The sequence below is a fragment of the Conger conger genome, chromosome 14 (genome assembly GCF_963514075.1).
Source record: "Conger conger chromosome 14, fConCon1.1, whole genome shotgun sequence".
NCBI lineage: Eukaryota > Metazoa > Chordata > Actinopteri > Anguilliformes > Congridae > Conger > Conger conger.
The window spans coordinates 579,800-593,031 of record NC_083773.1 but is presented as its reverse complement, the minus strand read 5'-3'; the positions used below and the strand labels follow the sequence as shown (position 1 = coordinate 593,031).

General features: G+C 48.2%; 1 protein-coding gene across 3 annotated transcripts in view; it reads left to right on the top strand.

The window, feature by feature from the left end:
• The window catches only part of mapkapk2a (MAPK activated protein kinase 2a), a 36,882-nt gene that overhangs the window by 21,124 nt on the left and 2,526 nt on the right, over nucleotides 1-13,232 (top strand). For 2 of the 3 annotated variants that reach the window (XM_061218674.1, XM_061218676.1), the window contains exons 3-9: nucleotides 3,755-3,819; nucleotides 5,942-6,021; nucleotides 6,782-6,908; nucleotides 6,999-7,074; nucleotides 7,203-7,327; nucleotides 12,040-12,125; nucleotides 12,988-13,068. In XM_061218674.1, the coding sequence (XP_061074658.1) occupies nucleotides 3,755-3,819; nucleotides 5,942-6,021; nucleotides 6,782-6,908; nucleotides 6,999-7,074; nucleotides 7,203-7,327; nucleotides 12,040-12,125; nucleotides 12,988-13,068 (640 nt within the window). The remainder of the gene's footprint in view (nucleotides 1-3,754; nucleotides 3,820-5,941; nucleotides 6,022-6,781; nucleotides 6,909-6,998; nucleotides 7,075-7,202; nucleotides 7,328-12,039; nucleotides 12,126-12,987; nucleotides 13,069-13,232) is intronic. The other variant, XM_061218675.1, reaches the window with a different exon arrangement.

Genomic DNA, 13,232 nt, shown 5'->3' with positions numbered 1-13,232 from the left:
TCTCTCTCTCACACTCACTGCTTCAGCTCTCTCACACTCACTGCTTCAGCTCTCTCTCACTCACTGCTTCAGCTCTCTCTCACTCACTGCTTCAGCTCTCTCTCTCACACTCACTGCTTCAGCTCTCTCACACTCACTGCTTCAGCTCTCTCTCTCACACACTGCTTCAGCTCTCTCTCACACACTGCTTCAGCTCTCTCTCACACTCCCTGCTTCAGCTCTCTCTCACACTCACTGCTTCAGCTCTCTCTCACACACTCACTGCTTCAGCTCTCTCTCACACACACTGCTTCAGCTCTCTCTCACACACTGCTTCAGCTCTCTCTCACACTCCCTGCTTCAGCTCTCTCTCACACTCACTGCTTCAGCTCTCTCTCACACACTCACTGCTTCAGCTCTCTCTCACACACTGCTTCAGCTCTCTCTCTCTCACTCACTGCTTCAGCTCTCTCACACACACTGCTTCAGCTCTCTCACACTCTCACTGCTTCAGCTCTCTCTCTCACTCACTGCTTCAGCTCTCTCTCACACACACTGCTTCAGCTCTCTCTCACACACACTGCTTCAGCTCTCTCTCACACTCCCTGCTTCAGCTCTCTCTCACACACTGCTTCAGCTCTCTCTCACACACTGCTTCAGCTCTCTCACACTCCCTGCTTCAGCTCTCTCTCACACTCACTGCTTCAGCTCTCTCTCTCACACTCCCTGCTTCAGCTCTCTCACACTCACTCACTGCTTCAGCTCTCTCTCACACTCACTGCTTCAGCTCTCTCTCACACACTCACTGCTTCAGCTCTCTCTCACACTCACTGCTTCAGCTCTCTCACACACTCCCTGCTTCAGCTCTCACACTCTCACTGCTTCAGCTCTCTCTCACACTCTCACTGCTTCAGCTCTCTCTCACACTCTCACTGCTTCAGCTCTCTCTCACACACTCCCTGCTTCAGCTCTCTCTCACACTCTCACTGCTTCAGCTCTCTCTCACACACTCACTGCTTCAGCTCTCTCTCACACTCTCACTGCTTCAGCTCTCTCTCACACACTCCCTGCTTCAGCTCTCTCTCACACTCTCACTGCTTCAGCTCTCTCTCACACTCCCTGCTTCAGCTCTCTCACACACTCCCTGCTTCAGCTCTTTATTTATGTGCTTTATTTATGCCTTTCTTCACTTAGTAACATGAGCTGATCCCCTGAATGATGAATGATGTATTGATGATGAATTGGTTTTTGCAGCGCAGTTGGCTGTTATTGTGTAGCGCGCACTTGGCGCATGAGCTTGCCTGTAGCTGCTGTATCTGATGCAGATGGTGAGTGAAATCGAAAGTGGTGAAGAGTGTGGTTTCCTCTGGGCCCTCCCCAAGACGCCAAGCACTCATACCCAATACCGAATGCTCTCTCGCTCTCTCGCTCTCTCGCTCTGTGTGAACGCTGTTTCTGTGTGTATTACTGATTTTAATTCTGTATCAGACTCTCTTGCTGTCTCTGACACCCCCCCCCCCCCCCCCCCAGTCTGCAGTCACGTGCAACTGCGTCCTGTTTTCACTACGGTACCGTACTTATTCTGTCCTTAACAAGCAAGCCACATACGTTCTGTACAGGTGTATGTGCTACAGTACAAACAGTCCCCTGAGGGGCAATGCAGGCTTCAGGGCCTTGATCAAGGGCCGGTGTGACCGTTGACCAGCATTCAGGTCCTGTGTGTGTGTGTGTGAGAGAGTGTCTGTGTGTGTGTGTGTGTGTGAGAGAGTGTCTGTGTGTGTGTGTGTGTGTGTGTGTGTGTGTGTGTGTGTGTGTGTGTGAGTGTGTATGAGAGAGTGTCTGTGTGTGTGTGAGTGTGTATGAGAGAGTGTCTGTGTGTGTGTGTGTGTGTGTGTGTGTGTGAGAGAGAGTGTCTGTGAGAGAGTGTCTGTGTGTGTGTGTGAGTGTCTGTGAGAGAGTGTCTGTGTGTGTGTGAGTGTGTATGAGAGAGTGTCTGTGTGTGTGTGTGTGTGTGTGTGTGTGTGTGTGTGTGTGTGTGTGTGTGTGAGTGTGTGTGAGAGAGTGTCTGTGTGTGTGTGTGAGTGTGTGTGAGAGAGTGTCTGTGTGTGTGTGAGTGAGAGAGAGTGTCTGTGTGTGTGTGAGAGAGTGTCGGGCGGGCGGGCGGGCGGGCGGGCGGGCGGGGGTGACCCAGGCTCAGGGTGTGAGCAGAGAGGCAGGCGTGGTGCCCTGGTGAGTCAGACAGAGGGGAGGTGGTGAGGTTAGCGCAGCGTGCCCTGGTGACTCATCTGGGGATGAGGATGAATGAGGGGCCCCTGCAGCTCACCCCAACTCAGAGTTTCTCTCAACAGGCAGGTTTATAAGAAAAGCAGCTAACCAGACAACTGCAGCCACTGTGCATCCGACAGTTTCGCCTTCTCAGGAAATCACAGGAAGTCATTACAGGCCTGGGGGAGGGGAGCGGGTCTGTGCTCTGCACTCTGCGAGGCGCTTTTCGGTGAATTCGGAGCTCTGAAGAGAAACCAAATTCACACTCACCACTTTCCTCCCGGTTCCCAGCTCCCTCTGTGTGTGGGAATATCGTCTTTCTGTGAAGACCAAGCTTAACGCTTCGCTCTGCATTTACTGTGTCTTCTTACTCAGCAGAACCTTGTGCAGATCAGTGTGTGGTCCTGCTCTCTGTGAAATCATAAAGCGTGGTCTGAGATGTTAAGGAGCCGTAGCAGGGGGAGCGGAGAGAGCTCTGCCCCCCCAGTCTGCCCCTGGGGCCCGGGGCCCTGCTCCCCTCGTTTGGCCTGTGTCCGCACGGACGAAGCAGCATTTTTAACCTGCAAAAACATTTCTACTCATGGACTTTGAGGTCCTTGAAGGACCAAACCTTTATTTCAAAATCAAAATCAATAGGAGTGGCCTGTAGCGTAGTGGTTAAGGTAAATGACTGGGACACGCAAGGTCGGTGGTTCTAATCCCAGTGTAGCCACAATAAGATCCGCACAGCTGTTGGGCCCTTGAGCAAGGCCCTTAACCCTGCATTGCTCCAGGGGAGGATTGTCTCCTGCATGGTCTAATCAACTGTATGTCGCTCTGGATAAGAGCGTCTGCCAAATGCCAATAATGTAATGTAATTTAATTACACTTCATGCTTGCCTTAACGTTTTCTAAACAGACTTCTGTATCTTGAGTGTTTAAACGGCATCTGCATAAAATTAATTCCATTCCTCATGGCTGCGTGCTGGGTGTTCCTACACCTCATAAGCTGATTCCACTGCGATTGTCAGAATATGAAAACAATTAGTTCCTTGATAGACTGGGTGTGAAAAGCGCAGGAAATGGCAGCTAAAGTAAACATTTAGAGAACTCTGTTCTGGCGGCGCTGGTCTGAAGTAGTGACGCTGCACTGCTCTTGTTTCAGGCTTGTACTGCAAGTTTTTCTGCAGACAACAAATCCGCACCAAAATAACATACTAGTAGGGATTGGCATTTTGTAGCATGCAGATTTAATGTATCTTGGTTAAATATTTAATTATGTGTGTAGCTTTATAATGAAAAAAGTAACCTTTTTTTGAATTTGTTTCTTTAACGATGGCTCTTTGGAGTGTGCCATCTCTGTCAATGCCAAGATGTCCAGGTTGAATCCACTTCCTGTAACTTTTTTTAAAAGGATATACCTATAGCACTTCTTGCTCCAGAGTCATTAAACACCCGTGCCTGTGTGTTTGTGCTGATGATCCGTGCCTGTGTGTTTGTGCTGATGATCCGTGCCTGTGTGTTTGTACAGTATGGATGGAGGAGAACTGTTCAGCCGCATCCAAGATCGGGGTGACCAGGCCTTCACTGAGAGAGGTAGTGTTACAGTGGCACACTGCCACACATACTCACACAAACGCATGCACACACCCACTCCACACACACACACACACACACACACCCACGCACACACATACACACCCACTCCACACACACACACACACACACACATACACACACACACACACACACACACACACACACCCACACAAACACACACACACACCCACGCACACACATACACACATACACACCCACTCCACACACACACACACACACACACCCACACAAACACACACATGCACACACCCACTCCACACACACACACACACACACACACACCCACGCACACACATACACACCCACTCCACACACACACACACACACACACATACACACCCACTCCACACACACACACACACCCACACAAACACACACGCATACACACACATACACACACCCATTCCACACACACCTACATACAGTCAGGTCCATAAATATTGGGACATTGACACAATTCTCCTCTTTTTGGTTCTATACACCACCACAATGGATTTGAAATGAAACGAACAAGATGTGCTTTAACTGCAGACTTTCACCTTTAATTTGAGGGTATTTACATCCAAATCAGGTGAACAGTGTAGGAATTACAACAGTTTGTATATGTGCCGCCCACTTTTAAAGGGACCAAAAGTAATGGGACAAACTAACAATCATAAATCTTTCACTTTTTAATACTTGGTTGCAAATCCTTTGCAAGTGAAATGCATGTTCAATCGGATTCAGATCAGGTGATTGACTTGGCCATTGCATAACATTCCACTTCTTAGCCTTAAAAAAGTCTTTCGTTGCTTTCGCAGTATGCTTTGTGTCATTGTCCATCTGCACTGCAAACCGCCGTATGAGTTCTGAAGCATTTGGCTGAATATGAGTAGATAATATTGCCCGAAACACTTCAGAATTCATCCTGCTGCTTTTGTCAGCAGTCACATCATCAATAAATACAAGGGAACCAGTTCCATTGGCAGCCATACATGCCCACGCAATGACACTACCACCACCATGCTTCACTGATGAGGTGGTATGTTTTGGATCATTAGCAGTTCCTTTCCTTCTCCACTCTTCTCTTCCCATCATTCTGGTACAAGTTGATCTTTGTCTCATCTGTCCATAGGATGTTGTTCCAGACCTGTAAAGGCTTTTTTAGATGTTTGGCAAACTCTAATCTGGTCTTCCTGTTTTTGAGGCTCACCAATGGTTTACATCTTGTGGTGAACCCTCTGTAATCACTCTGGTGAAGTCTTCTCTTGATTGTTGACTTTGACACACATACACCTACCTCCTGGAGAGTGTTCTTGATCTGGCCAACTGTTGTGAAGGGGTTTTTCTTCACCAGGGAAAGAATTGTTTTCCGTGGTCTTCCGGGTCTTTTGGTGTTGCTGAGCTCACCGGTGCGTTCTTTCTTTTTAAGAATGTTCCAAACAGTTGATTTGGCCGCACCTAATGTTTTTGCCATCTCTCTGATGGGTTTGTTTTGATTTTTCAGCCTAATGATGGCTTGCTTCACTGATAGTGACAGCTCTTTGGATCTCATATTGAGAGTTGACAGCAACAGATTCCAAATGCAAATAGCACACTTGAAATGAACTCTAGACCTTTTATCTGCTCCTTGTAAATGAGATAATGAGGGAATAACACACACCTGGCCATGGAACAGCTGAGCAGCCAATTGTCCCATTACTTTTGGTCCCTTAAAAAGTAGAAGGCACATATAACTGTTGTAATTCCTACACTGTTCACCTGATTTGGATGTAAATACCCTCAAATTAAAGCGGAAAGTCTGCAGTTAAAGCACATCTTGTTCGTTTCATTTCAAATCCATTGTGGTGGTGTATAGAGCCAAAAAGAGGAGAATTGTGTCAATGTCCCAATATTTATGGACCTGACTGTACATTCCACACACACCTACATACATGCACGCACGCACGCACGCACACACACACACACACACCCCTCCACACAGTGCGGAACTACATGTCTGACTTCATCACAATTACATTGGGCCCCAGTATGGCGTGTCAGAGACAGGTGTGGCTTGGTGGATGATCGTGGTTTCATGAAAAGGAGGGAAAATTAACATTGTGCTTTTCTCGCCCAGAGGCCTCTGACATCATGAAGAGTATTGGAGAGGCCATCCAGTTTCTGCATGCCATTAACATCGCCCACAGGGACGTGAAGGTAGGGGGCCGGACACTGCCGGGGGGCGGGGCGCCTCCGCTGTGTGTGTGTGTGTGTGTGTGTCTCTGTGTGTGTGTGTGTGTGTGTGTGTGTGTCTCTGTGTCTCTGTGTGTGTGTGTGTGTGTGTCTCTGTGTCTCTGTGTGTGTGTGTGTGTGTGTGTCTCTGTGTCTGTGTGTGTGTGTGTGTGTGTGTCTCTGTGTCTCTGTGTGTGTGTGTGTCTCTCTGTGTGTGTGTGTGTGTGTGTGTCTCTCTGTGTGTGTGTCTGTGCGTGTGTCTGTGTGTGTGTGTCTGTGCGTGTGTCTGTGCGTGTGTCTGTGCGTGTCTATTTGTGTGTGTGTGTGAGTGTATGTGTGCATGTGTGCGAGTGTGTGTGTATTTGTGTGTGTCTGTGTGTGTGTGTATTTGTGTGTGTCTGTGTGTGTGTGCATTTGTGTGTGTGTGTGTGTGTGTGTGTGTGTGTGTGTGTGTGAGAGTGTGTGAGAGTGTGTGAGAGTGTGTGAGAGTGTGTGAGAGTGTGTGAGAGTGTGTGAGAGTGTGTGTGAGAGTGTGTGTGAGAGTGTGTGTGAGAGTGTGTGTGAGAGAGTGTGTGAGAGAGTGTGTGAGAGAGTGTGTGAGAGAGTGGGTGTGTAAGTGTGTATTTGTGTGTGAGTGTGAGAGAGTGTGAGAGTGTGAGTGAGTGTCTGGGAGCCTCCAGGTCTGGTGCTACCTGTACGGTGCCATCCTGCTTAATTTCATGTTTTTATTTGTTTGGCCTTTCAGCCAGAGAACCTCCTGTATACCTCAAAGCGACCCGGCGCAGTCCTCAAACTGACAGACTTTGGGTTCGCCAAAGAAACCACAACACACAACTCCTTAGCAACACCTTGCTACACTCCGTACTACGTGGGTAAGGAGACACGGCCACTTCTAAGCGGCACGGTGGTTAAATGGCGGCTGTGTGTCATTTACACCCCTAACCCAACCCTCCTCTCCTCAGCTCCTGAGGTTCTGGGTCCAGAGAAATATGACAAGTCATGTGACATGTGGTCTCTGGGAGTCATCATGTACATCCTGTAAGTCCCCCTGTTCCATTTTCGCTTCACCCTTTCAGTGCTGTGGGGGGCCGCATCACACCTTTTATGTTATATTGGAACATGTGGTTCAACCCTTCAGTAGCTGTTCTCTGTGCCCCCCCCCACAGGCTGTGTGGGTACCCCCCCTTCTACTCCAACCACGGCCTGGCCATATCCCCTGGGATGAAGAAGAGGATCCGCAAGGGCCAGTACGAGTTTCCCAACCCGGAGTGGTCCGATGTCTCCGATCAAGGTAAACGGTGGTTTCATTTTCGGCGGGAGCGATGGGTCCTTAAGCAGAGTAGGCACAAGGCTGATGCTGTTGTGCTTTTCCAATCGAAAAAAGATTCCCAGACTTTGTGTAGAATTTCTTTAAAGTTTTTCAATAACGAGGATGAGGCAGAATCTTCCAGAATATCTGATTTTATTCTCTAACAGTGATCATAAAGCCGTGGTGTCTCTGCAGAGTGACCCAACATCGTTCAGTAACAGTGATCATAAAGCCGTGGTGTCTCTGCAGTGACCCAACATCGTTCAGTAACAGTGATCATAAAGCCGTGGTGTCTCTGCAGTGACCCAACATCGTTCAGTAACAGTGATCATAAAGCCGTGGTGTCTCTGCAGAGTGACCCAACATCGTTCAGTAACAGTGATCATAAAGCCGTGGTGTCTCTGCAGAGTGACCCAACATCGTTCAGTAACAGTGATCATAAAGCCGTGGTGTCTCTGCAGAGTGACCCAACATCGTTCAGTAACAGTGATCATAAAGCCGTGGTGTCTCTGCAGAGTGACCCAACATCGTTCAGTAACAGTGATCATAAAGCCGTGGTGTCTCTGCAGAGTGACCCAACATCGTTCAGTCACAGTGATCATAAAGCCGTGGTGTCTCTGCAGTGACCCAACATCGTTCAGTAACAGTGATCATAAAGCCGTGGTGTCTCTGCAGAGTGACCCAACATCGTTCAGTAACAGTGATCATAAAGCCGTGGTGTCTCTGCAGTGACCCAACATCGTTCAGTAACAGTGATCATAAAGCCGTGGTGTCTCTGCAGTGACCCAACATCGTTCAGTAACAGTGATCATAAAGCCGTGGTGTCTCTGCAGTGACCCAACATCGTTCAGTTACGGAGAGGCTTTTATACACTTTCCAGCAGGTGTCTTTTCACCGCGCCCCACAATGACTTCCTGACACGTGATAAGGATAGTCAACTCTGATTGGTTTGGCACCAGTTGTGCTTAGTCTGGTGGTATGTGAGGTTCTAAAAATGTGTGTTCCCACAACCGTTTCCTGCAGGCCCTGGAAGAGTTCCAATACCTCAAATCCTTACTGTCTGGATGGCCCACCCTTGGGGGACCTCTAGTGGACTTTTTCTTAAGTGTATACAGACGGTAGAAATAATACTCAGTGAATACCTAACAGTGTGGCTCGATACAACAATATACTTTCACACATCTCTCCATGGGTATACAGTTGTGTTCAAAATAATAACAGTCCAACATGACTTACCAGATCAATCACTGTTTTTGGTAGAAAATATATTACTACATGGCAAATAATTTACCAGTAGGTGTAGTAGAGTCATAGAAAACCAACAGACCCAACATTCATGATACACATGCTCCTGAGTCTGTGTAATTGAATAATTAATTGAAAGAGGCGTGTTCAAAGTAATAGCAGTGTGGAGTTCAATTAGTGAGGTCATTCATTCTGTGAAAAAACAGGTGTGAATCAGGTGGCCCTTATTTAAGGATGAAGCCAGCACATGTTTGCATGCATTTCTCTCTGAAAACCTGAGGAAAAATGGGTCGTTCCAGACATTGTTCAAAAGAACAGCGTACTTTGATTAAAACGTTGGTTGGAGAGGGACAAACGGATAAAGAATTGCAGAAAATAATAGGCTGCTTGGCTCAAATGATCTCCAATGCTTTGAAATGGAAAGCAAAACCAGAGAGACGTGGAAGGAAACGAAAGACTACCATTCCAATGGATCGAAGAATAGCCAGAATGGCAAAGACTCAGCCAATGATCAGCTCCAGGGTGATCAAAGACAGTCTGAAGTTACCGGTGAGTACTGTGACAATTAGAAGACGCCTGTGTGAAGCTAATCTATCGGCAAGAAGCCCCTGCAAAGTCCCACTGTTAAAAAAAAAAGACACGTGCTGAAGAGGATACAATTTGCCAAAGAACACATCAACTGGCCTAAAGAGAAATGGAGAAACATTTTGTGGACTGATGAAAGTAAGATTGTTCTTTTTGGGTCCAAGGGACGCAGGCAGTTTGTCAGACGACCACCAAACACTGAATTCAAGCCACAGTACACTCTGAAGACAGTGAAGCATGGTGGTGCAAGCATCATGATATGGGGATGTTTCTCTTACTATGGTGTCGGGCCTATTTATCGCATACAAGGGATCATGGATCAGTTTGCCTATATCAAAATACTTGAAGAGGTCATGTTGCCTTAGGCCAAAGAGGAAATGCCCTTGAAATGGGTGTTTCAACAAGACAACGACCCCAAACACACCAGTAAGCGAGCAGCATCTTGGTTCCAGATCAACAAAATTAAAGTTATGGAGTGGTCAGCCCAATCCCCGGACCTTAATCCGATTGAAAACTTGTGGGGTGACATCAAAAATGCTGTTTCTGAGGCAAAACCAAGAAATGCAGAGGAATTGTGGAATGTTGTCATCATCCTGGGCTGAAATACCTGTTCATAGGTGCCAGAAGTTGGTCGATTCCATGCAACACAGAGGTGAAGCTGTTCTCAGAAACCGTGGTTATACAACTAAATATTAGTTTAGTGATTCACAGGAATGCTAAATCCTGAAGATTTTTCAGTTTATACAGTAAATATTTGAGTTTGTAAAGAAAAATGCAGACATTGCTTTCTATTTGAACAGCCCAATATTCATTTTTCTTCATTTTCTGTAAAGTAATTCAAAAATGGACACATTTTTCTTCATGTTTTGATTTAGGATATAATGTGCAGTGTTCCCAATGCATCGAAATAAAAACTATTATAAGGATTTTGAGCTTTACTCACGTTTTTAAACACACTGCTATTATTTTGAACACAACTGTATATTGTCTGTGCATGTTTATTTATCACCTTTATCCGGATCTAAGTGCATTTTACCGATCATGAGTGCATATATTGATTTCACATTTGTGGCTACCAATCACATTGTTTACATTGATTCTCACATTAATATGGCTTTTCAGATGAGTGCATATTAGGTACATATTACCATACAGGTATATGATGCATTACATTTCAACTTAATATTTCCAACATTTTGATATGATTTTATTACATTTCAACTTAATATTTCCAACAGTGCGTGGAGTGCTGCACATATAGCTGTACATGTGAATATATTGCTCATGACGATTAGAACTAAGTGGTGTGTGCTTTTTTTTGGTGACTGTGGGGTGGTATTTGTCACCATGGTAATGTGTGCCGTAGAGCTGGTGTAACTTAACATGGCTTCCCTGGGGTTTGAACCAACAACCTTCTGGGTCCCAGTCCTGCACCTGTGCTGGAGCAGCAGTGGCCCAGCCCAGCAGCTGATCCTCTAACCCTGCCCAGCCCAGCAGCTGATCCTCTAACGCTGCCCAGCAGCTGATCCTCTAACGCTGCCCAGCAGCTGATCCTCTAACGCTGCCCAGCAGCTGATCCTCTAACGCTGCCCAGCCCAGCAGCTGATCCTCTAACCCTGCCCAGCCCAGCAGCTGATCCTCTAACGCTGCCCAGCCCAGCAGCTGATCCTCTAACGCTGCCCAGCCCAGCAGCTGATCCTCTGACCCTGCCCAGCCCAGCAGCTGATCCTCTAACCCTGCCCAGCCCAGCAGCTGATCCTCTAACGCTGCCCAGCCCAGCAGCTGATCCTCTAACGCTGCCCAGCCCAGCAGCTGATCCTCTAACCCTGCCCAGCAGCTGATCCACTAACCCTGCCCAGCAGCTGATCCACTAACCCTGCCCAGCAGCTGATCCACTAACCCTGCCCAGCAGCTGATCCTCTAACCCTGCCAAGCCCAGCAGCTGATCCACTAACGCTGCCCAGCAGCTGATCCACTAACGCTGCCCAGCAGCTGATCCTCTAACCCTGCCCAGCCCAGCAGCTGATCCACTAACGCTGCCCAGCAGCTGATCCTCTAACGCTGCCCAGCCGAGCAGCTGATCCTCTAACGCTGCCCAGCCCAGCAGCTGATCCTCTAACCCTGCCCAGCAGCTGATCCACTAACCCTGCCCAGCAGCTGATCCACTAACCCTGCCCAGCAGCTGATCCTCTAACCCTGCCCAGCAGCTGATCCTCTAACCCTGCCCAGCCCAGCAGCTGATCCACTAACGCTGCCCAGCAGCTGATCCACTAACGCTGCCCAGCAGCTGATCCTCTAACCCTGCCCAGCCCAGCAGCTGATCCACTAACGCTGCCCAGCAGCTGATCCTCTAACCCTGCCCAGCCCAGCAGCTGATCCTCTAACGCTGCCCAGCAGCTGATCCACTAACGCTGCCCAGCAGCTGATCCTCTAACCCTGCCCAGCCCAGCAGCTGATCCTCTAACCCTGCCCAGCCCAGCAGCTGATCCTCTAACGCTGCCCAGCAGCTGATCCTCTAACCCTGCCCAGCCCAGCAGCTGATCCACTAACGCTGCCCAGCAGCTGATCCTCTAACGCTGCCCAGCCCAGCAGCTGATCCTCTAACGCTGGACAGGGCGGCCTGTAGCGTAGTGGTTAAGGTAAATGACTGGGACATGCAAGGTTGGTGGTTCGAATCCCACTGTAGCCACAATAAGATCCGCACAGCTGTTGGGCCCTTGAGCAAGGCCCTTAACCCTGCATTGCTCCAGGGGAGGATTGTCTCCTGCTTAGTCTTAATAAACTGTACGTCGCTCTGGATAAGAGCGTCTGCCAAATGCCAATAATGTAATTATGTAAAAATGTAATGCTCCTTGCCCCTCCAGCCCAGCAACTGATCCGCACCCTGCTGAAAACAGAGCCCACGCAGCGGATGACCATCACCGAGTTTATGAACCACCCCTGGATCAACGTGAGTCCTGCCGCAGGCAACTGCACCTACCTTACCACGTCATTTCACCTTCAGCTCTGCAGAGAGGCTGTACCTGCCCCTTATTACACCTTCACTGCTCTATTTACCCCTTACTGTGCCTTAACTAACTACCCCTTACTGCCCCCTTACTGTTATCATGGCCCCCCTCGTCACTTTTTACTTATTTATTATAACAAAAGCAAACGGGACCTAATCAACATAATAAAACAATGGGGTGTGGAGATCAGCAAATCAGTAATGTGAGTGAGTGCATGAGTGGAAAGTATAGGAGTGGAATGTTGTAAGGTGTACAACATAACAAAAGGCACAAACCTCACGGGTGTCTCTGTGGGGGAAGAGCTCAACAACTACTTGAGCTCTCCTGAACCCTTTTATCCAATACTGAAACAATTAGCTTCACTGGTCACAGGTGTCACCAGTGAAGCCAATTTCCCTCCCTGCCACGCCCCCCCTCCAGCCCCTGCCAGAACAGACACACGACGTCATACCTACAGGCAGGGGCGAGAGACAAACAGGCAGGGAGGCAGGGGGTCGTAACACTGTCTCAACTCTTCATCCGATTGGTCAGGTGTGCATGGCTTTACTGGCATAGCACAAGCTAAGCTAAGCTCTGTGGAACCATCTTGAATGAGGCTGTTCAATAAGCGTGTATGTTATGGCTTGGGGCCTTTTAAATTGGGCACATTTGGTTGGTAAATTTTGCTGAACAAGTAGCCTTATTTTAATGGATTTGTGCTGTTCTAACCCCCCTGTCTGTTGATCTGACTGTGTGTGTGTGTGTGTGTGTGTGTGTCTGTGTGTGTGTGTGTGTGTGTGTGTGTGTGTGTGTGTGTGTCTGCAGCAGTCGATGGAGGTCCCTCAAACCCCCCTGCACACCAGCCGTGTGCTAAAGGAAGAGAAGGACACCTGGGAGGAAGTGAAGGTGAGAGGGTGATGGGGAACTAGTTCGCTAACCTATAACTTTGCAAAGACAATGTGGTAGCTCACGTTAACCAAAATGGCTAGCTAAAATGGAACCAAAATGGAACGCAGTCGCTAGGCTAACATTGTAGCGCAAGGAAAGACAATACAACGTGAATGTTAGCT